Below are 21,918 nucleotides of genomic sequence, written 5' to 3' on the forward strand. Positions count from 1 at the left end.
GCGGCGTTTTGCGAGAATTCTGATTTTAAAGTCAGAATTCTGACAATAAAGTCAGAATTCTGAGATTACAGTGAGAATCTTGCCAACTTTATTTTTTTTCTTCGTTGGCCCTAATCCTCTTCCGTAGGTAAGCGATGTCCTTTTTGTTTTTGTTTTCAAAAATAAATCGAGAGCGGGGTTCCATGCTGCCCGCTGGCCGTCCATTGTCACTGAACTGGGTCTCCCGAGGTCACGCAATGGGGAAACAGCGCCCCCCGTGTCGACTGCGAAGAAAGACACGTCTGCTTTTGTCAGTCATCACCAGGCGGGCACTCGAGTCAATCGACTGCAGGGAGAGACACGAAGCCCCAGTACAGTACAGTGCAGCAATTTAATCAGTCAGTTAGCGAAACAGTTGCTTCAGTGACTCGGCCCGCGCGCTGCACGCTAGCCCAGCCGCCTGAATGTAGATCCGCATGGGCGACTACAACCATCGCACTCTTTCTCTCCAAATAAGCCAACGGAGTCGCAAAACAAGGATCACAGGATGGTGTTAGTGCATGTCGGATATCTGGTTCTCCCCGTATTTGGCTCAGTCAGAAACAGAGGTATGTCGTGGTTTGTTGGTAAGCACGTTAAACGTGTGCCCTGTTTATCTTAATATTCACTGCAGCTGTTGGCTAGTTAGCTCCCAATTTAGCCGCTGGTTTAGCTCGCGTTAGCTAGGTCGTCGTTTCCGCACAAACTACTCGCCAAATTCCATTTGGCGTTATTTTGCTTTGTTCGCAGATAACCGTAAATCACGAAATGACTTGTTTTGACAGCTGTATTTGGCTCCAGTTAACATCCAGATATCGCCACTCGAGATAAGCTAACTGACTCGTGCGGGGGGATGGCTTCATCCAGAAGCGGAATCAATTGTCACAAAGGATTCGGCAAGCGCCGGCTGTTGCGTGTACACAACATTCCCGAACAGAACAACGCGGTGGCTCTTTCCATTCGTTTTCTGCTAACGTCAATTGGATTACGTTGCAATGCGCCTCTTCTCGGGTTTTACTCGCGGTTGTGTATTTGCACCTTAGAAATACCGCAAGCTAATCATAGCCGTCTCCAGACAGTCGTTTTATCTGTGCCTGGATGATGTCATTTGAAAAAAAAATCATCTGGTTTTGCCATCGCGTTATTTACAACTGTTTGCGTCGATCGGTGAGATTGTAAATCGATACGAACGGTAATTGCTCATGGAGAACACATGAATCAAATTTACCGCAAACTGTCAGCTGTTTGGTGTTTGGAACTTTGCGTTTTTTACACTCAGATGCGAGCTAGCGGCTAATAAAAGAAACACGCGCATACACGAAGCTGCAGTGCAACATTAATTTGACAGCAGTGGCATCAGCGATTTCATTGTGCTTTTATTTCTGTTCTTATTTCCCTGTTTCATAGTATGGAGGCTGGCTCTACATTCTGCATTTATCAGATCTTTGTCGTCCCCCCATTGTGTAGCTAATGATCATCTGCTGCTGTGTGGTGTGGCGTGGCCTCTGCCTGTTCTCTGCATTTAGCTGTATTGTGAACCCCTTCTTCATTTCCTCTTTCCATCCGAAGACGACATTGGTATTGAAAAAAAAACAAAGCACCCCTTCCCCCTCTCCTATTCCTCCTCCTCCCTTCAAGATGTATTCCAACCATGTTAAGCTGACTAAAAACATAGCTAACATCTTAGAGCAGAGCACCTTTTTGTCTTTTGTTTCTGTCAAATTTTTGCTGTAGCACCTGAGTGGACATGTAGCTCCTTTTTTTGAATGGAATGTCATTGTGTACCTCCCATCCAGTCTTTTGATAGACAACATGCTGTAAATTCCTGTCAAGTGGATACATTTTTGCATGATCTCAAAAAACGGCTGCACTCGCATCGTTGAACACCAGAATTTGGCTCATCCTCCTTTCTCTTCACTCAAGGTGCAGTGTACATGTGACTATTTGAATGGCAAAATCAGTGTTTTGCTGTGCAGTGGAACTTCCAAAGTCCAACACAAGCCCCTCAATGACTGTTATTATTTCTGAAACCTTTTGATTATTGGAGAATTTTTTTCCAGTTCATTCAGAGGTGAAACTACCACCATCATAAAAGTAAAAGCGCTTCCGTGGTATTTTTAAGCTATTACATAAAAACAATAAAACTAAGAACACTAAGATCAGCTGTAATCAAATTTTATTAACTTTACAGGCAAAATATAAGAGAATTAAACATTGTATTTAAACATTAAAATGTTCAACCGCACCTTACAAACGAATGCAATGAAAATCGTGGAACTGGCATAAATGTGAAAGTTTCTTGATGGTCTCTTGAAAATCAGCATAGATCCTTAGTGCAGTCAATTGTCGCACGGCAACAAACGTGTGCACCTCATACAATATTATGTGGTGGAAAAACAAAAAAGGAAGATGATGGTTGTTAGGCATTTAGTTTGGCGTGCTGGACTTGGGAGTTTCTGCGGGAAATGAATGGAGTGAAGGTACACTGCACCTGCACACGACAACCTGCCATAACTGTCTCCATTTTGTGTAGTCCTTTTTGTTATTCCTCCGCCCCAAAAAAAATAAGAATACCTTTGAATCACACTGAATTATTAGGGGCTGCTTGCCCTCCTTCTCATTTTTAACAGGACCCAAAAATTTAATATCAGATACAGTGTTACCTCAAAAGTTGAATGCTGTCCGTCGTAGAAGTGAAAACATTATTTCCAGTTGGAAATTAATTTGCATTGATTTGTTCCCGAGACCAAGTGGAAAAGTAAAACAGGCGGTCCTCGGTTTAGCAAGTCGTTCTGTTCCCTCACTGGTAAAATTACCCGAAGGTTGGAACATGTCATAGTCCATCACTAAAAAAAGTCATAATTAAAGAAAATGTTGAAAGATGTTCAAATTATTGTTCAAATATTATAACAATTACGTAAAAAAAAATCTAATTATAAAACTAAGGACGGCTATAGTTGAGCGAGCCTTCTTGTGTTGCGTGCATGGAACCATGAAACACTCAAAACAATTTTTCATGCGTTTATTTTAACTCAATATATAAGCAACGTTTTGACTCACGTTTTAATGTGAGTTCTAATAGTTTGGTCTTTTTACTATAATTATTATTTTCTGTTGAGTTTTTCCATTATTGGTGAGTTTCAATGCGTTGTGAACCAAGGTTTATTTTTTTATTTTATATTGAAACAAGTTTTAAAATTAGTTTTAGTATTAGTAACTTTTTATTATTAAACTTGTTATTTTTTTGGAAACAGTTAGAAAATGGAAAACATGGTCATATGTTTAAGTACATTGAACATTATCTATGTATTAGTAACTTTTTAGTGTGGAGGATTTGTCGGGTGCGAGATTAGACTAAAGTATGATGGAATCAAGTAATGTTCTACAAATGCACTGAAATTAATTCTTTTAAAATGAACCCTGAAAGCTCATTTATGATATTAATTGACAATGATAGAAACCAAACTATGAATTTGTATTTGGCTATATTTTTAATTTAATTTGGCGAGGTGTATAAATATATGATCTAATTTCAGTCCATTTTTGTTAAATTTCATAGAAATGAAATAGAAATGTCACCCACGACAGGGCAGTGTTAATTTTACGTTTCTTTGAATTCAAATTAAACCACTACATACAAAAATATTCAAAGTTACTGCTAACTAGTTAGCACAACATTGCCTTACCTTGGTGCTGCGTCTTGTTGAACAGCACAAACAAATGGCCTTCAATGCAAACGGAAAAAGTAGAAAAACAGTCAAAAGAAATGTAAGTGTGCTTGAAGCGAATATTTCAAGGCTTAAATTCTTAACCACCCTCCAAAATTCACTTTCATCCAACAAAAGTCCGCTAGTTTCATGCTAGCTAGATGGTGTCCGGAAAATTCTATGAGAGAGAAGAAAGGGAGCACAAATGTAATGAGTAATGCTATTTATTGATGGCTGTGGAGGACCCTGAAAACCTCGCAAATGCATGACAAATATACTCGGAGACCTTAAAGGGCAACCAACGTCACTTTTTTGTTTTTTAACTGACATCAGAAAAACGTGTTATAGCATCTAAAATACCCAAAACACGCAGTATGATAGTTTTCGTCAAATGCAAAACACAAATAAAAATGACTTAAAGTGTCCAAAATCTGCAAAAAAAAAATTCAGAAAGTCCCGCCCCCAGTTCGTGACGTCACGCCAAGACGTCTTGCATTGCTGGAGAATAAAAACAATGGCTTCAGATTCGGATAATATGCTTTCTTGTTACACATCCAGTTATGAATATGATTCAAATAGTTCTGAAGAGGAAAGCATACATGTTTGCCATCGATTAAAGAAGTCCTTCCGTGTCATTTTGAGGCATCTGGACATAATGTAACGTACCACAAAAGAGGCAGAAAAATGGCGACCAGCTCCTGTGAGGAATGAGTCAGCCCGTTTTCACATGCTGATACATTCCTTGCATGGAGCTTGGACTCCCTCTGCTGGTGGCTTTTGGATGTAACACAAGGGTTTCCAAAAAACAGTACAGCAAAATACATTGACGTGATGGAAAGACGCTACAATGCATTTTTTTTACGGTCAGGAGGCGGTCCTTTTCTGACGTCACGTGAGGACTCGTCAACAACTCAAAAACAAGACTTCCTGAATGTTCAGCGCGAGTCTTAAAATGTAAAATATTGCTATATGCGGTGGAATCTTATTAAATACGCCCAGTAGAAGTCATTTGAAGCCATTTTACAAATTCTGGACACAACTTGTCCGGAGACGTCGGTTGTCCTTTAAGAGTCTTTTCTGTTTCAATTTCGTGCAATAAAAAGCCACAAGTGGTCAACGGAAAAGGGCAGTACACATGCACTGTAAAAAAATGTTATGAGATGCTCTTGAAACCTTTTCAAATTTATAGGACATTGGAAGACCATTTTTCTTTCCTGAAACACTCCCAATTTTCATGCTTTTTCGCAGCGTTTTGACTTTGGAGGTTCCACTGTATCAGCAGGTCAAACAAGCTCACTTCACTGGTGGTTCATCCCTTTCTAAAAAAATCCCCCCCTATACCCCCTCCCTCACCCACTAACATGGCCAAAATGCTATCCATTTCACAGGGATGCCTATATTTTCCTGCACTGCTAAAAGAGATTCTCTATTAGTAAATAACGTCTCTATTGTTTGGTTGTGGTCTCTCTTGATAGTACTTTTTCAATGCATGGTCACATTTTATGATTCATATTTTTGTTTGGTTTTTGTTTTTGGTTTGACTCTACATTGACTTGTGAGAATCCAATGTAATCTTTCTGTAGTAAAGATGTTTACCCTGCTGTACTTGAATCATGTGCTGTAGCTCATTGGATGCCGCTTTTGTTCCTTTATTTAACCCTATACGGAGCATGGTGGGCCTTGCCTTCAGTCTATGTGGTTTATTTTTTGGTTGCATGGATTTTTATACGATTATTACACCCCGCCCCCACAAAAAAACGCCAAGAAAAAAAAACAGTTTACTAATATTTTTCAATAAAGAATCTAGTGTTTTTCCTAACCTTCAGTGTGCTTCTTGCTGATTTCCATTTATTGTCCTACCCCCTACTACCCCTCGTCCCACCCCCCCCCCCCACCGTGACAAAAGATAGACGATTCTCCATGCTTCCTCCATCACAGAGCCCGTACCAACCTATCTGCTATCATTCGTGGTGGCCATCACCCCCGCCCTCCCTTAAACGTCCTCTGTGCCCCCATTCTTTTGAACTTGACCTTGTAAGGTCACAACATGTCTGCCGCCTGGCTGCGGTTATCAAGCCCTGCTATAACCCATTTTTTTTTCTTCGTCTCGGAAAATGCAACGCAGACTAGCCATTTAGACATAGAATTACAAAACGGATTTCTTTGTCTTTTTAGAAATCTGAAGCCCTGCCAAATGGATGTCATTTATAATGTTCTAGGACAAAAAAAAGCACACATGTGGAATATATTAAAAGCACGCAGCTACCCAAGGAAGCCTGCCGTGTTTCGACTGTCTGCGAACAGCGCTTGCCAAATACTTGTGGTCGGTTTTTATTCGAAGAAAAAAAAAACTTGCCAAGATAATTCTAAGAAGCGGAACATTTCGGAGAGGGGACAATTAGGGTTAATCTGTAAATACTACATTTTGACAATGCATGAATAAAGTGTCAATGAACATTGAATACTGTCGAACCAGCCCTATTTGTACCGCAGGATGATCAATTGCTGATTTGTTTGGATTTCAAAACCATTTTTTTTTTGCTATAGGAAACAATCGACTTCCACTAGGGTCAGTCAACCTTTAAAGGTCACACCAATTTTAAAAGAAACCGAATCCGTCACATCAGTAAAAAAATTGTGTTCCGTTCGGGTTGCTTTTTACAGGTATTTCATCTCTCGTCATGTTTTTGACTTAGCCACATTGTACCTGGACAGGGCCGTGTATACACTTAGTTCCCATGGTAGCTTCGTCTACTTCCAAGAACAGGAAAGGATCCCGAAAATGGCGGCTCATGTATTTTTGTGACGGAGCACATTTCGGTGTTTGCTTTCGGTGACACTTGTGGTATCCATCATTGTCCCACCCTCACAGAAGCATTTTTCTCATCGTAGGTATGAGGTAGGGCTTCATGAACATGATGTCTCTCACATACACAAACATGCACACACACATACACACACATACACGTATGTATACATACATTGACAGCATATTTCACCCAGAATTAATAACAGCTCATTTTTGATGTTGGGGTACCTGACGTATTCTGCTTCTCCCCCTCACTCCGCCCCCAGGATCCCATTTCACCCGGCAACAGCAGCAGCACAGCCATGCTACCTCTTGCCGCCATTTCCAGCTAGGTCCCCAGGCCCCGCTGCCCATGGACTTCCCCATGCCTCACCCAGGTCAGCCACAGTCGGGTATCAACCCCCACATGGCCCCACCTGGCCACCAGCACGGACCCCCGCTACACCACCCACCCCTCAACCCCATGCCCGCGGCCCAGTTCCAGGACATCCCCGCCCCTCCCTTCCTACCTCAGGCATTACACCAGCAATACCTCCTCCAGCAGCAAATCCTTGAGGCCCAGCACCGGCACATCCTGCCACCCAACAGGTACAGTTCAAAGGCACAAAGAACCCACACCACTAGATGTGTGTGGGTTCTTGTACTTGTGAGGACCTGTGTGTGTGTGTGTGTTTGTACCCATGACATTGTGAAAACCTCTGTGTGTGTTCTTGTAGTCATGACACTGTGAGGACCTGTTTGTGTGTGTGTGTTATTGTACTCATGACATTGTGAGGACCTATGTGTGTGTTCTTGTCGTAATTAGATTGTGGGGACCTGTGTGTACGTTTGTGTTTTTGTACCCATGACATTGTGAGGACCTTTGTGTGCGTTCTTGTAGTCATGACATTGTGAGGACCAGTGTGTGTGTTCTTGTGCCCATGACAGGTTAAGGACCTCTGTGTACGTTCTTTTAGTTATGACGTTGTGAAGACCTCTGTGTGTGTTCTTGTAGTCATGATGTTGTGAGCACTGGTGTGTGTGTTCTTGTCGTAATGAGATTGTGAGGACCTGTGTGTGTTATTGTACTCATGGCATTGTGAGGACCAATGTGTGTGTTTTTGTACCCATGACATTGTGAGGAGCTGTGTGTGTGTGTGTGTGCTCTTGTACCCATGACATTGTGAGGACCTGTGTGTGTTCTTGTACCCATGACATTGTTAAGACCTCTCTGTGTGTGTTCTTGTAGTCATGACATTGTGGGGACCCATGGTTGTTTCTTGTACCCATGACATTGTGAGGACCTGTGTAGGTGTGTGTCTTACTTGAAGTCAATATAAAACCTATTCATGTGTCAGTAGACGTACAACAGAGAGGGTTCCTCACCAGCCCCACAGACTGCGTCCGGGCTTCGAGTTTGCCCCACCTCTGCACGTTCCGCCCCAACCGGTGGTTCAGCAGCCCCGCTACCTGGCCGAAGGCACAGACTGGTAGGGAGCGCATACCTCAACAACGCCTGAAAAGTGCACGAAAGTGCTGTTTTATTTAAAGATCACAAAAGCTGTTTTTTTTTCTTGTCATAAATTAGGGGCAATTAGAACATGGTCGCAATTGAGTTTAATTTCATGAAACGAGAACGTTGCTTTAACACTAAACTGAGGAGTAAACAGCGCACGTCTCATGAGGGTTGTAACATTAACAGGCAGTAATGAGTTTTCTGAGGTTTAACCTAGAGGCATAAAATGTTAGTAGCGTTATTTACTATTAACACATTTAAATTGCTGCAGTTTCAGCTTTTTAAATATTATTTTTTTGAAGACAGAAAACACCTTTCAATCTAAAGAAATAAAAAAAACTTGATCCTGTACATCGGTCAGTTTTTTATGGCACTTGTCATCATTAGAGTCAGTTCTGAGTGTGAGAACCTAGCATGGGTCTGTCTGTTTGTTATGTGGGAAATAGGACATTAAAAAACAATAACAAAACAGTGGCATAAATATTATGAATTATACGAACAAGGGTGATAGTCACGCTGTCCAGAATTCCCACAGTCCCCTGATTTTGCATATACAATCGCTTAGGGCGTAAATAGAATAACTGAGTGGCAATGATTATATGTCCAATCTGCTGTCTATCGCGATGCGACTCAAATCTCTCAATGATTTGGTGCCTGCAATAATTAAATACATGCATATTACAGGAGTTGGATTAGTGCCTGTGAAACGCCTTTAGCCATATCCCCTTTCTGAAGAAGCTCTCCCTATTTTTTTTCCAGAAAGTCATTTTTGTTAGTATGCAGGCACAGGCAGATGCAGTAATATTTGTATAGTCTCCCCGTGGCACAGTGATTGGGCAGTAGAGGGGGCGGGAGGTGTTACAGCACTAGTTCAAGTGTGAAACAGACACACACGAGCATCACCACCTGCTGTTGCTGCTGGTAACAATGTGCCCAGTGTGTACAGACAAGCGCATTTTCAAAATTCATCAAAAGTTCAAGCAATGAAAAGGTTTCTTCAGCCGTTATCTGTACTTCTTGGACGGTGTCGGATGTTTCGCTCCTCATCCGAAAAGCTTCGTCAGCGAATTAAACATTTGCTGTGGCCCTTTACATATATATCCCTAATATAATCCAGATGACGGCTGAAGAAACCTTTTCATCGATGGACCACTCCTGTACGACTGAGAGCTTAGACAGACGTATTCAAGCATCTCTGGCATTAGAAACCATTAAAGCATTTAGCATTCTAAATATTTCGGAAATAGCCGCTTTGGAGATTGACGGCTGTTTGATCATATAAATATGGACAAAAATTGTGCAAAAAAGATCCTCGGACACAAGGGTGTCAAACTCATTTTTGGTGCAAGTGGACAAAAAAAAGTTTTTTTTCCCTCTGCTCCAGGGATTTAAGTGTCGACGCAGGCCTACCGCCACACCAGTACCACATCCACCCACTGCCGCAGCACTATCAGCACTACCTGACATCTCCCAGGATGCACCACTTCCCCAGAAACAACACCTCAACACAAGTGGTGAGTCGCAATCACGTCCTTTTCACGGCAAACATTGGTCATCTGGATGAGCGGAGGGACCGACGCCATTTTCTTTTCTCCGTCCTCTTGCAGGTCGTTCACGAGATCCGGAATTATCCGTACCCTCAGCTGCACCTGTTGGCGCTGCAGAGTCTCAACCCTTCACGACACGCTTCTGCCGTCAGGGAGAGCTATGAGGTGAGTGCTCGATTAAAATCATTCATTCAAGATTTTTCCAGGATAAAAAAATGTGGGTAATTCGTGCAGTTCTGAGAAGCAGACATCCGCAAATTTGATAATTGAATTATTAAGATTTTTTTTTAAACACCTTCCAATGCATATTTCTTATCGGTATCAAATCACAGATTTGACAATTGTCAAACTGATGTATTTCCAGATTAATTTAATGATATTCAGACTATTGTTTAGCTCATACACTGCCATTCCCGAATGTATTCGGGAATTGAAAAGCATGACGTGGAGTGCTGTTCCCGAGTTTGTTTGGGTTTTGGTTAACTTGCGAGGAGTGCCGATAAAGCGCTGGTCAGACCTCTGTCAATGTTTTTCCCCTCCCACAATGCATTTGCCTTTTGTTCAGCCGCCCCCATTTCAAGCTCAGATAACTCCAGACCCATATAACTTAGGAACTAACTTTTTTTTCTGATGAAAGAAGAGAGTCTAAAGTTTTCTGTGAATGCAGTCCTAAAACTCAATCTGTGGGTCTTTCAATTTGAGTGAAAATGACAAAAACCCTGGCATTGGAGTGCACATATTTTATCACATAGTCTGGCAGTGAATGAGTTAAAGGACAACCAACGCCTCCGGACAAGTTGTATCCATAATTTTTGCACATCGTCTGGCAGTGAATGAGTTGAGCAAATCTCGTTAGACATAAAAATGGTAAAATAGAACAGAAAGGATGTAGACAATCCTCTTCAAAATTCGAAATTTATTCCATACCTTTTAACAAATGTCTGATTGTAATTACATTCTATGAAGCTGCCCGACGAGGCAGCAAGCCAGTCTGGCCTGAAATGCTTGCATTCTCTGAAACGTGCAGCCAAGTTGCGAAATCCTTAACAATTACTATTTGTGTCACACTGTGTTGGAGCCCCATTAGCATTCTGTTTTCGGTTTCGCCTGCTGCCTGTCTCGGCAGCAAACCAGTGGCCGCTGAATTTCTAGCATCCTCTACTCACCATGAAATCACCTCTTTTCTTGCCATTATTTTCGGACACAACAATATAACCTCGGTGAAAGAGCGTTTTCCCTTTTGTTTTGGGGACGTCACGCAGCCCGTTCAGGCATCCAAACAGGTTGTGTCTGAATTTCTCTCACCAAGTTGTGACATCTTCACTTCCTCCACAAATTCACAACATACCAATTAATATTCAAAGAAAACCTTGTTTGGCTCACTTTATATATATATATATATTTTGAGTGACATTCGTCCCGTAGCCTGTTTCGCTATCTAGCTTGTTACCTAGCTGGCTACCTAGCTAGCTATGTATTTGCTATCTTTTTGCTGTCTATTAGCGATCTATCTGGCTAGCTGGCGATCTATTAGCTATCTAGCTGACTATTAGCTATCTAGCTATCTAGCTGGCTATCTGTTAGCTAGCTATTAGCTAGCTAGCTTTCTATCTATTTGAGCTATTCTGAATTGAGTGAACGCTGGCGCGTGTGGCTGCTGCTGCTCGACCACAGAAAAAAACACATCCTGTAACTGTAAAGGGACATTGAGAGTTTTGAAAGGCGCTTATAGCTGAAATGTATTATTATGTACAAATAAATAAATAAATAGATAATGTGTGATTGTTGTTATTATTATTATTATTATTATTATTATTATTATTATTATTATTATTATTATTATTATTTAGGCAACAAACCAAAATGAGATTTTCTTCCACCTTTGTGCTATTTACTGCAAAGTGGTTAAAACGTTCCCGCTGTTACATGTTTAGAACCACTTTTACAACAACAAATATAACCTTTGCAAATTCTCCTTATTTATTCTGTTTTTGTTTTTTTATTTTTTAAACAGGAACTTTTGCAGCTGGAGGACCGATTAGGGAGCGTGAACCGCGGCGCAGTCCAGACAACCATCGAGAGATTTACTTTCCCCCACAAGTACAAGAAGGTAAGCCTCTTGTCGATTCCGTGAGTTGAACGTGCAAACTCGTTTCCGGCAGCAGATGAAGTGAGACCAGCGTGCAGCCTGCAGCCTGCTCCATATCACAGTGATGGATGACTCATTCCAGTGAATTTCAAGCAGCGCATATAGCCAACGTGACCTAAATACAAGGTAAAAAGGGTCACACCAATTTGTGTTGGGGTTGCAGAGATTCCCACAAGACCTGAAAATGTGTCTGGACGACGAGGAATTGGATACGGACGAAAAGTGCACCATCTGTTTGTCTATGCTTGAAGATGGAGAAGATGTCAGGTACCAATACACTTAGCACACACGCATGTTTCTTCTTAACTCATTCACTGCCAGATGTGCAAAAATGTGTCCACTGCAGTGTCAGGTTTTTTTGTCATTTTCACTCAAATTCCAGGACCCACAGAATATTCAGTTTTAGGCCTACATAAACATTCAATTCAGCATAAAAATCCTTAGACTCTCTTCTTTCATCAGAAAAAGAGTTAATTCCCATGTTATATGGGTCTGGAGTTATCTGAGCTTGAAGTGGGGGGAGTTGTACAAAAGGCTAATGCTGCCCCCTCGTGAAAGGGAAAAACATTGCCAGTGGTTTATCAGCATCCCCGGCAAGAAAAACGAAAACCCGAACAAATTCGAAAATGGCGCTCTACGTCATATTTTCAATTCCCGAATAAATTTGGGAATGGCAGTGAATGAGTTAATACTGTACACGTATAGTCATTTCTAATGTTATCATTTTGCGCCGGCATACCATTTGTTTCTTGTGTCAGGACACATCCTTTCGTTTATGTTTTATTACTTTGATATTTTGTATTCCAATATACCATACAGTATTGAAACTGAAATCAGGCAGTTATTTATTAAAAAGAAAAAAATTGATATCTGACCACATCCTAATTTGTGTTTTTTTTTAAACCCCTTGTTTGGATATGCTTTATTTCAGATGATTCCTAAAAAGCTTTGCAACATTTTTTTCGTCAATTCTTTCACTCCTCTCTGAAATGTCTCATGCCTCTAATTACTCATGCCGCACCTAATACTAATCATCATCATCATCATCATCATCATCATCATCATCATCGTCATCATCAATTACTGTATATTGCTAGTTGGAACCGTTTACATCCTGTTTTGAATATCTCTCGTAACCCACTAAGGCAGAAAGCCAGTTTGGTCAGACTTTTTTGCTCCCTCTGCTGATTGCAGCCAACTTGTGAAATATCTAATGCCAACAGTGAATTTCACAACAGGGGTCTTGATTAAAAAGGTCTCGTGCTTACGTCCAGTTTATTTTTTATTTTTATTTACGCTCCCCATTACTGTTGAACAAAACGAGTTTTTAACTTTTAATAATAATAACAATATATTTGATTTCTAAGCGCCTTTCAAAACTCTCAAGGACACTTTACAGGCACGCCATAAGAACATTTTTTTTATGCGGGGGAGCAGCGGCAGCCATTTTTGTATGTTAGTTCAAAATGCCACAGACAATATTTTTTATTTGTCCTCTGGATAAATCCGTCTGTGTAAGCTCTCAGTCGTACAGGAGTGGTCCATCGATGAGCAGGTTTCTTCAGCCGTCATCTGTGCAAATATATTTGTACAGATGACTGCTGAAGAAACCTTCTCACCTCTGGATAAAGCGACAAATATTGGTGGTTCATTGGTAATGTGTTGAAAAGAGTTCAAAAATCTTCCCCCATACAGAGAATCATACAAATTCCTCATTGAACATTATATCCGTGTGTCCGGAGGTAGACACACCACAGGGGGTCTTCTGAACTATTTTTCCCTAATTATACCTTCCAACATTTTTTTTTTGCTTTTTGCGGAAAATTGGAACAGATTAATGGCTTTCCCATTCATTTCAATGGAGAAAGATGATGTGAGAGCTGACTATTTTGACGTTCCCTAAAACGGTGTCGTTTGTGTCTGTTTAGGAGATTGCCCTGCATGCACTTGTTCCATCAGGCGTGCGTGGACCAATGGCTGGCGACCAGTCGCAAGTGCCCCATCTGCAGAGTGGACATTGAAACCCAGCTCAACCCCGACAGTTGATAACTGCTGCGCAGCACGCAGCCTAGTATCCCACAATCCTCCACTCACTCTCCTTGAGGGGGAGTCGCGGGAGGTAGGCCTCTACGCTCCCCCCTATTTTTAGTAGGAGGGGCCAAGGGGAGGATATGAACAAAGCACATATACACACACATATACACACAAACAGAGGCACGTACACACTCACACACTCGCACTCCGACTCATGCAGAACACAAGCTGAGAATGCGGTGGACATATTTAAAAAGAAAACTGGGCTGACTTAGTGGATGTACAAGAAAAGGGAGGGAGCGGCTGTAAGACGGACGTGCTGAGTCATGCTCTGATCGCGACCCGCCCCTTCTCCACTTCACATACACAAACACACACGAGCACATCTGTATAGAACATTATACAAAAGCATGATTGGTGTGTAGCCCGATGCTTGTGGTGTGCTATAGTACTGATTGAGTATTTACTGAGTAACAGTGTTGTGTAGCAACTTGAGAGTCTGTGTGACAGATAGGCCAAGGTTAGAAAACCAGGCGGGGGGGAGGCTCACAGCGTCCTAAGGCCAAAAAAATAAAAAAATAGCGGACAACCCCCGTCCCCTTGTTTGTTGTGTTTAAGTGGAAATCTGTCATACAGTGAGATCATATAGAACTTTTTTTTAAGTTTCAACCCGACAACATTCATCTCTGTTATTGGCAAGAAATGGAACAAAATGAGGGTCTAACTTCACTTATAAGGAGTTGATCATTATGATGCCAATTTTGCCCTTCACCCGCCCTCCCCAAGTTACAGTCTTGCGTGTGGAACTTTTCCAAAAAAGAGGCACAGCATTCTTGCTTCATCTGTATTTGTCACATCCAGCTGAAATGTGCTACAAACCTAACCATGAATTGGACAGAATTATATTTAAAGGACAACCGACGTCTTTTTTGTTTCTTAACTGACATCAGAAAAACGTTTTATAGCATCTAAAATACCCAAAACACGCAGTATGATATTTTTATTCAAATGCAAAACACCAATAAAAATGACTTAAAGTGTCCAAAATCTGCAAAAAATTGAGCTGCGAATTGGGCATTTTCAGAAAGTCCTGCCCCCAGTTTGTGGCGTCACGCCAAGATGTCTTGCATTGCTGGAGAATCAAAACAATGGCTTCAGATTCAGAAAAGATGCTTTCTTGTGACACCTCCAGTTATGAATATGATTTAAATGGTTCTGTAGAGGAAAGCATACATGTTTGCAAACGATTAAAGAATTTATTCCGTGCCATTTTGAGGCAACATTGGGGAGAAAGGATCACCAGAAAAGAGGCACAAAATGGCGACCTCCTGTGGCCACCTCCGTTTCCACAGGCTGATAAATTCCTTATATGGAGCTTGGACACCCTCTTCTGGCGGCTTTTGGGTGCAACACAAGCTTTTCAGACCAAACAACACAGCAAAATACATTGACGTGATGGAAGGACTGCTACAATGTGTCTTTTTTTCGGTCAGGGGGCGTTCCTTTAGTGACGTCACGTACTCGTCACCAACTCAAAAACAAAACTTCCTGAATATTCAGTGCGAGTCTTGAGACATAAAATATAGCTATATGCGGTGGAATCTTTTTAAAATACACTCAGTAGAAGTCATTTGAAGCCATTTTACAAATTATGTACACAACTTGTCCGGAGACGTCGGTTGTCCTTTAAACAAACAACAAAAAACTAAAACTAACAAAAGTCCACTTGCTTAATGCTAACATTTGGTTAATGCTATCATTTGTTGCAAAATCAAACAAACCATATTAGCTCTTTTAATGCAAGTATGCTAGCTTAATGCACACCATATGTGTGCTAACTGAAATTAGCGGAAATGTTTTACTAACAACTGCTTCTTTAACTCATTTACTGCCAGACTATGTGCAAAAAATGTGTCCACTCCAGTGCCAGGGTTTTTGTCATTTTCACTCAAATTGCAGGACCCACAGAACCTAGAGTTTTAGGATTACATAAACATTCAATGCAGAGTTAGAAACCTTAGACTCCCTTCTTTTATCAGAAGAAAAACTGTTAATTCCTAAATTGTATGGATTTGGAGTTATATGAGCTTGAAATTGAAGCAGCTGTACAAAAGGCAAATGCTGCCCCATTGTGGGAGGGAAAAAACATATGGCAGTGAATGAGTTAAATTCAAACTTTAACTGCAATATAGGAAGGGGGGGGTGGTGGTCGGGCTGTTGACGCTATCCATGCTAACAAAGCTAACTGCAGGCATGGCTTCCAAGGATTTGTGTGTTATGCCATCATCCGGTTTGCATGCCCGTTGGCTAAGGTTTTGTGAGCTATGTCGTCGTGCTCATCGTGGTCGTAGTGTTGCTAAGTACATGCAGTGACCCCCACCCCACCTCTCTTTCAATCCTCTTCGACACACGCGCACTCAGATCTAGTCCTCGGGTCCCCCCAAAACCTCCTGCATCGCCACCATCTTGCTTCAAGATAAGTGACATTTCTCAGAACCTTATTGCCTACCGAACAAGCACATGTGACTTTTTGGGTGATTGGTCATGAATATTAATTTCCATTTCAATCTCTGTTGCCGCCACTCGCATGCAAATAGCGCTAACGGTGAAAACAAAACGTACAGTTACACTACTTTGTCTGCGTTTGTTTGAATGAACGCTCGCTTCCTTTGCAGTGATGTTGTCATGGCCTGTGTGAATGTGCGTGTGTGTGAATTGACGCATGTAGTCTTAGGGTGAAAGGGATTAAAAGCCATCCATTTTGGAAAACAAAAACAAAAACAACAACCAAACAATTGTTCTTAACGTTGTATACTCATATGATTGGATAGTCATTTCCGTTTGCTTGTTTGTTTGTCTTTTTTTTTTTTTTTTTTTTTTTTTTTACCTCACATGCCATTTTGGACATGGCCCACTACACCTGGCCCATGTCCGTGTCAATTAACCACAGTGAAGCGAAATAGCTGCAATTCTGCAACAAAAAAAGATATGTATTTATTGTAATGTAGCTTGTTTTTTTTGTAAATGTGCACTATTGTATGGAGTTGTTTGTTTTGGCGTGAGTGTGTGGGTGGAGTTTTTTCTTGTCTTAGGAGTTTGTGTTTTGTTTGGATTCCAAATATTTGTATGCTCCCCTGTGCGTTCTTTACCAAGCAGTGATAGGGCCATGCTGGAATGTTAAAAAGACACACACAAAAAAGTGAATTAAGAGTGGTTGGAAAAAGGTTCCCTATTCTTCATTCAGTTTAAATGAGAATATATTTTGCAATATTCGAGTTTTTTTCTCCCCTCATAAACTCAATATTTTTTGGTAGTAATGCTTCTTTATTTTGCAGTGGCGAGCTGTGGATTTCAGCGCTAGGCCTTCAGTATTGCTATGTCTGAATCAATCCAGACTGAAAAAAGTGTGGTGTGATTTACTACAAGTCCACTAGAGGGTGCTGTTAGCCAGGAAATAACTGACCAACCATTCCTAATGATGTCCATTTTTTCTTGACAAGTCCGTCTTGAAAATGGCTTTAGCAGTAAACCTCCAACCAAATCAATTTCTTCTCCTTCAGCCATTGTGGGTTGTGCAGCTTGCTACCGCTATCGCTCTGGCCAATATGCGCTTATCACTCGCGGATAGTGATACTATGATTGGCTAGTGACTAGCCAATCATGGTTTGCGGAAACTCTGACGTTTCCAGCGCCTTCGAGAAGGCCTTGGTTTGCCAACTCGAAATCTGATTGGATAGTGCAACAGTTTGATTGACACATTTGATGCGACAGATCCCCCGGAACTGATTGTGAAGGCATCCAGGTAGATTTCTGACCCTGGTGACAAATGATGGCTGAATTGTGATTGGTTAAAAGCTTAAATACGAAAACACACATCTCGAAGCAGCACAATAGGGGAAAAGCAACGAAAGGAAACTGAAAGACAATTCGGAATTATTTAATAAAAAATTATGGACAAAATATAATTAATCAGTCTGTGATTCAGATATTTTAGGACAGCAGAGAAGGCCTTGCAGGCCCTGATGGTCACCAGATGCTTGTTAGTTTCTCTTAATGCAGACTAAAAAGACGTCATCAGTATTTGACAGTTTCTGTTTTCTAGTTTTTACAACCATGGCATTCCCCTCCCCGAAGTTGACACTGGAGTTGGGGTGCAAAATTGCTCCACCAGCAAAAAGTTCAGCCATCACACTTCTCTGATGATTAAAGGCCAACCGACACCATTTTTTGGTTTCCTTACTGACATCAGAAAAACGTTTTATAGTATGTAAAATACCCAAAACACGCAGGCTGATATTTTTAGTCAAATGCACAACACCAATAAAAATGACTTGAAGTGTCCCAAAACTACTTCAAAATGACCTCGGGATGGCGAGTTTCAGAGCGGCCCCCTTGTTTGTGACGTCACACCAAGACGTCCTGCCTTGCTCTAGAATCAAAACAATGGCTTCAGATTCGGAGAAGATGCTTTCTTGTTTCTCATCCAGTTATGAATATGATTCAAATAGTTCTGAAGAGGAAAGCATAAATATTTGCAATCGATTAAAGAAGTACTTCCGTGTCATTTTGAGGCGTCTGGACTCCAATGTAGCGTCCCAGAAAATGCACAAGATGGCGCCCAAGCTCTGTTGGAAATGGGCTGATTTGTCTGCTGGGAATTTGTGTCAACTATTATCAAATAGTAGTCTCGGTGCAACACACAACGATTCACCATCGCATTATTTGTGTGTTTTCCTTTTAATTTCGCCATCGACACGGATGAACGCGAAGTTTTCAGTCCAAACAAAGTACCCAAAATGCATTGTGTGTCGCTTTCTCGGTCAGGGGCGTTCCAGACGTGACGTCACGTCAGGCAACGTCATCAATTCGAAAACAAGACTTCCTGAATATTCAGCGCAAGTCTTAAAACGTAAAATCTAGCTATATATCGTGGAATCTTTGCAAAATACACTCAGTAGAAGTCATTTGAAGTGATTTTACAAATTATGGACACAACTTGTCCAGAGGTTAAGGCTATTCACCTCAACAACAAAAAATATTTAATTTTGTAAGCTATGCAGTGAAACCATCATGACTATTAACTCATTCACTGCCATTCCCAAATGTATTTGGGAACTGCAAAGCATGACATGGAGTGCCATTCCAAAATTTTTTCAGGTTTTGTTTTTTCTTGCTTGGCCGATAAAGTGCTGGTCAGACCTCTGGCAATGTTTTTCCCTCCCACGAGGGGGTAGCATTTGCCTTTTGTCCATGTTAGTGCTTTGTTACAGCTTCAACTGTTGTTAAAGCGCTATAGAAATCAATATGTCTGTATTTTATTGTATTTTGTACAGATGCCCCTATTTCAAGCTCAGATAACTCCAGACCCAAATAACTTATGAATTAACTCTTTTTTTCCGATGAAAAAAAAAAGATTCTAATGCTGAATTGAATGTTTATGTAGTCCTAAAACTCAAGATTCTGTTGGTCCTGCAATTTGAGTGAAAACGATAAAAACCCTGGCACTGGAGTGGACATATTTTATCACATAGTCAGGCAGTGAATGAGTTAAGACATTTGCTTCATCAAGAACAGAGCCTGTTTCAAAAAACACAAACAGTAGAAATTATACAACACGTCAAAGAAGTGTGATGGCCGTAATGGTTTCCAAATGATGCTGTCTGCGACAGAAAAGAAAAAATTGCTGGATGGCAAGTTTTCAACACTGCTCTAATGTCTATTGGCGATACATTCACAAGAAAATGATCCCTTCATTTATCCACATTTCGAATCCGCTTGTCATCACCATGGTTAGCGGGGTGTGCTGGAGTTTCCTCCAACATCATTATGGTGAAAAAAATTGACAAACCCAAGCTGTCAAATACTTGACAGCTTACGTCTTGTCTGAAAGGTGCTCAAAATGACATTTCATCGGCTTTTGGCGTAACCTCCACTTTTTGTTGCGGAATCTGTAGTGTCTGTGAATTCCAATGTTGTAGTATACGTCTGTGTAAACTCTCAGCCGTACAGGAATGGTCCATTGATGAAAAGGTTTCTTCAGCCGTCATCTGTACTTCTTTGAAGGTGTCGGACGTTTCGCTTCTTATCCAAGAAGCTTCGTCAGCAAACTAAAGTCTTACTGGTAGTTTCGGCCCTATATATATATATATATATATATATATATATATATATATATATATATATATATATATATATATATATATCCCTACTGTCCAGACAGACAGAGGTGCCGGACTCTGCTATGATTGTCCCTGCTCTCAGATTGGGGGGAGCAGAGGACTAATCCCTGCGGCTCCACAGGTTACTTCTATTGTCCTGACTGACGACTAGCCTGATTGCCCAATTTGCCCTGGTATCACCTCATCATCATAACTAACCCTATGTTGCCTAAGCAGTCTATTGTACGAACGATCCGAATTGAACCTCACTCCACCATGGCGGTTAAGGGAAGGATTTTGCTGTTTTATGAAAATAGCTTCTTTTACTCCCCTTTCAAACCATCTATTTTCTTTCGCTATGATTTTAACCTTATTGTCATCAAATGAGTGGTTGCTAGCTTTGAGGTGCATATGTACTACCGATTGATCAATTTGCTCCCTCCAACCTGAGAGCAGGGACCAATCATAGCAGAGTCCGGCACCGCCACGTCTGGACAGTAGGGACAGTATATATAGGGCCGAAACTACCAGTAAGACTTTAGTTTGCTGACGAAGCTTCTTGGATAAGAAGCGAAACGTCCGACACCTTCAAAGAAGTACAGATGACGGCTTAAGAAACCTTTTCATCAATGTTGTAGTATGACTTAATTGTTGAAAATGTGTGTGTGGGAGGGGGAGCCAAAATCTGGTCAGATAACTTTTTTCCACCCTGCCTCTGAAAATATACTTGGAATTGGAGTTGTTGTTTTTTTTTTTTGCCAGTCAGCCTCGCGCTAACACTGCTTGGTCTTTATAGGAGAATAACTTGATTCAGTTACCCCCCCCCCCCCCACACCTCCTGCGCTCATGTGATTTCTCCACGCCCCCCCCCCTAAAAAAAGTGCTGAAATAACAGGAGGTTCTGCTAGTTCACATAGAATGCTGTGATTTTAAAGATGCCTTAAGTATTTAACAATCATTATTTATTACTAACTGTAGCTAGCTAGCTATTGTGGTGGAATATTTCATGTCTCATAACTTTGCAATTTAATGGATATATTTATTTAAAATAAGACAAAAAAAATGACAAAAAAACAATACCTCATTATGCATTGGGTAAGTGGGGATGCTTCTGCATGCAGTCTGTGTGATTATGATTTGATGATGATGATTATTATTATTACCCATCCCCAAAACAAAACAAAGAAACATCTTACACTTTTGAAGCCAGCATGGTGCTGTTGATTGAGATGACATTCCCTTTAGCCTCCCCGTTTTGGATCGGAGACACGTTTTGTCTTCGTAATCGCTCTTCTTTTTGCCATAAGATGCTGCTTTGCAATCAATGTTTTTTTTTTAATTTTAATTTTTGTTTATTAAACTCCACATAGCGGACACTCATATCCGGATTGCGAGGTAACGTGTCGCTCTTTGTATCGCTGGCTGTTTTTGCTTGATGTACTCGCAGCGGGTAGGTGGATTGAGGGGGTATATTTTATTTACTTAACATGCTAACTTGAGCCATTATCCACGAATATCTATTAAAAAAACACACATGTAAACAGAGTGTGGATGTAAAAAGCTAACTTTTCAGTGTGCTTTTGCTCTCGATACAAAAAAAATGGAGATTAAAAAACAAGGAAAACTAAATATTGAAAAAAACAAAGCTGGCGGGCTGGTATTGACTATTATTCTTTTTTGTTTGTTTGTTTGTTTTAGCATTTTCGAATGGTTATTGTGTGCTCTCACTGGCCTTAGCCCACGTATGCCCGCCACAGTGAACCCCCACACTCCGACCCCCGCCTCTGCCACTCCGTGTGTTGCTCCATAGCCAAACGGAGCGTAGCCATAGTACGTATTACATGAAGTCCAACTGACGAAACAGTAGAACTATGAAAGCACAAGCTATTTCAATGCATGTCCTTCTCAGGTTTTCCTATGTGTATGTGGGAGTAGCTGTTTTAGATGTCTTTCATATGATGCTGTATACCTTCTTGAATATGCTTTTTCTTTGCTGCTGAC

General features: G+C 41.0%; 1 protein-coding gene across 1 annotated transcript; it reads left to right on the top strand.

Annotated features, from left to right (window-relative positions):
- Positions 1-265: 265 nt before the first annotated feature.
- On the top strand, positions 266-21,562 carry ark2cb (arkadia (RNF111) C-terminal like ring finger ubiquitin ligase 2Cb). Its single transcript, XM_088993999.1, has 8 exons — positions 266-587; positions 6,801-7,122; positions 7,875-8,003; positions 9,414-9,543; positions 9,637-9,741; positions 11,591-11,686; positions 11,889-11,992; positions 13,654-21,562. Exons 1-8 carry the CDS (start codon positions 527-529, stop codon positions 13,769-13,771), a joined length of 1,065 nt encoding a protein of 354 aa, XP_088850125.1. The 5' UTR covers positions 266-526; the 3' UTR covers positions 13,772-21,562.
- The last annotated feature ends 356 nt before the right edge of the window (positions 21,563-21,918 follow it).

This window comes from Hippocampus bargibanti, linkage group LG04 (genome assembly GCF_051943395.1).
Source record: "Hippocampus bargibanti isolate YZ-2025 linkage group LG04, ASM5194339v1, whole genome shotgun sequence".
Classification (NCBI taxonomy): Eukaryota; Metazoa; Chordata; class Actinopteri; order Syngnathiformes; family Syngnathidae; genus Hippocampus; species Hippocampus bargibanti.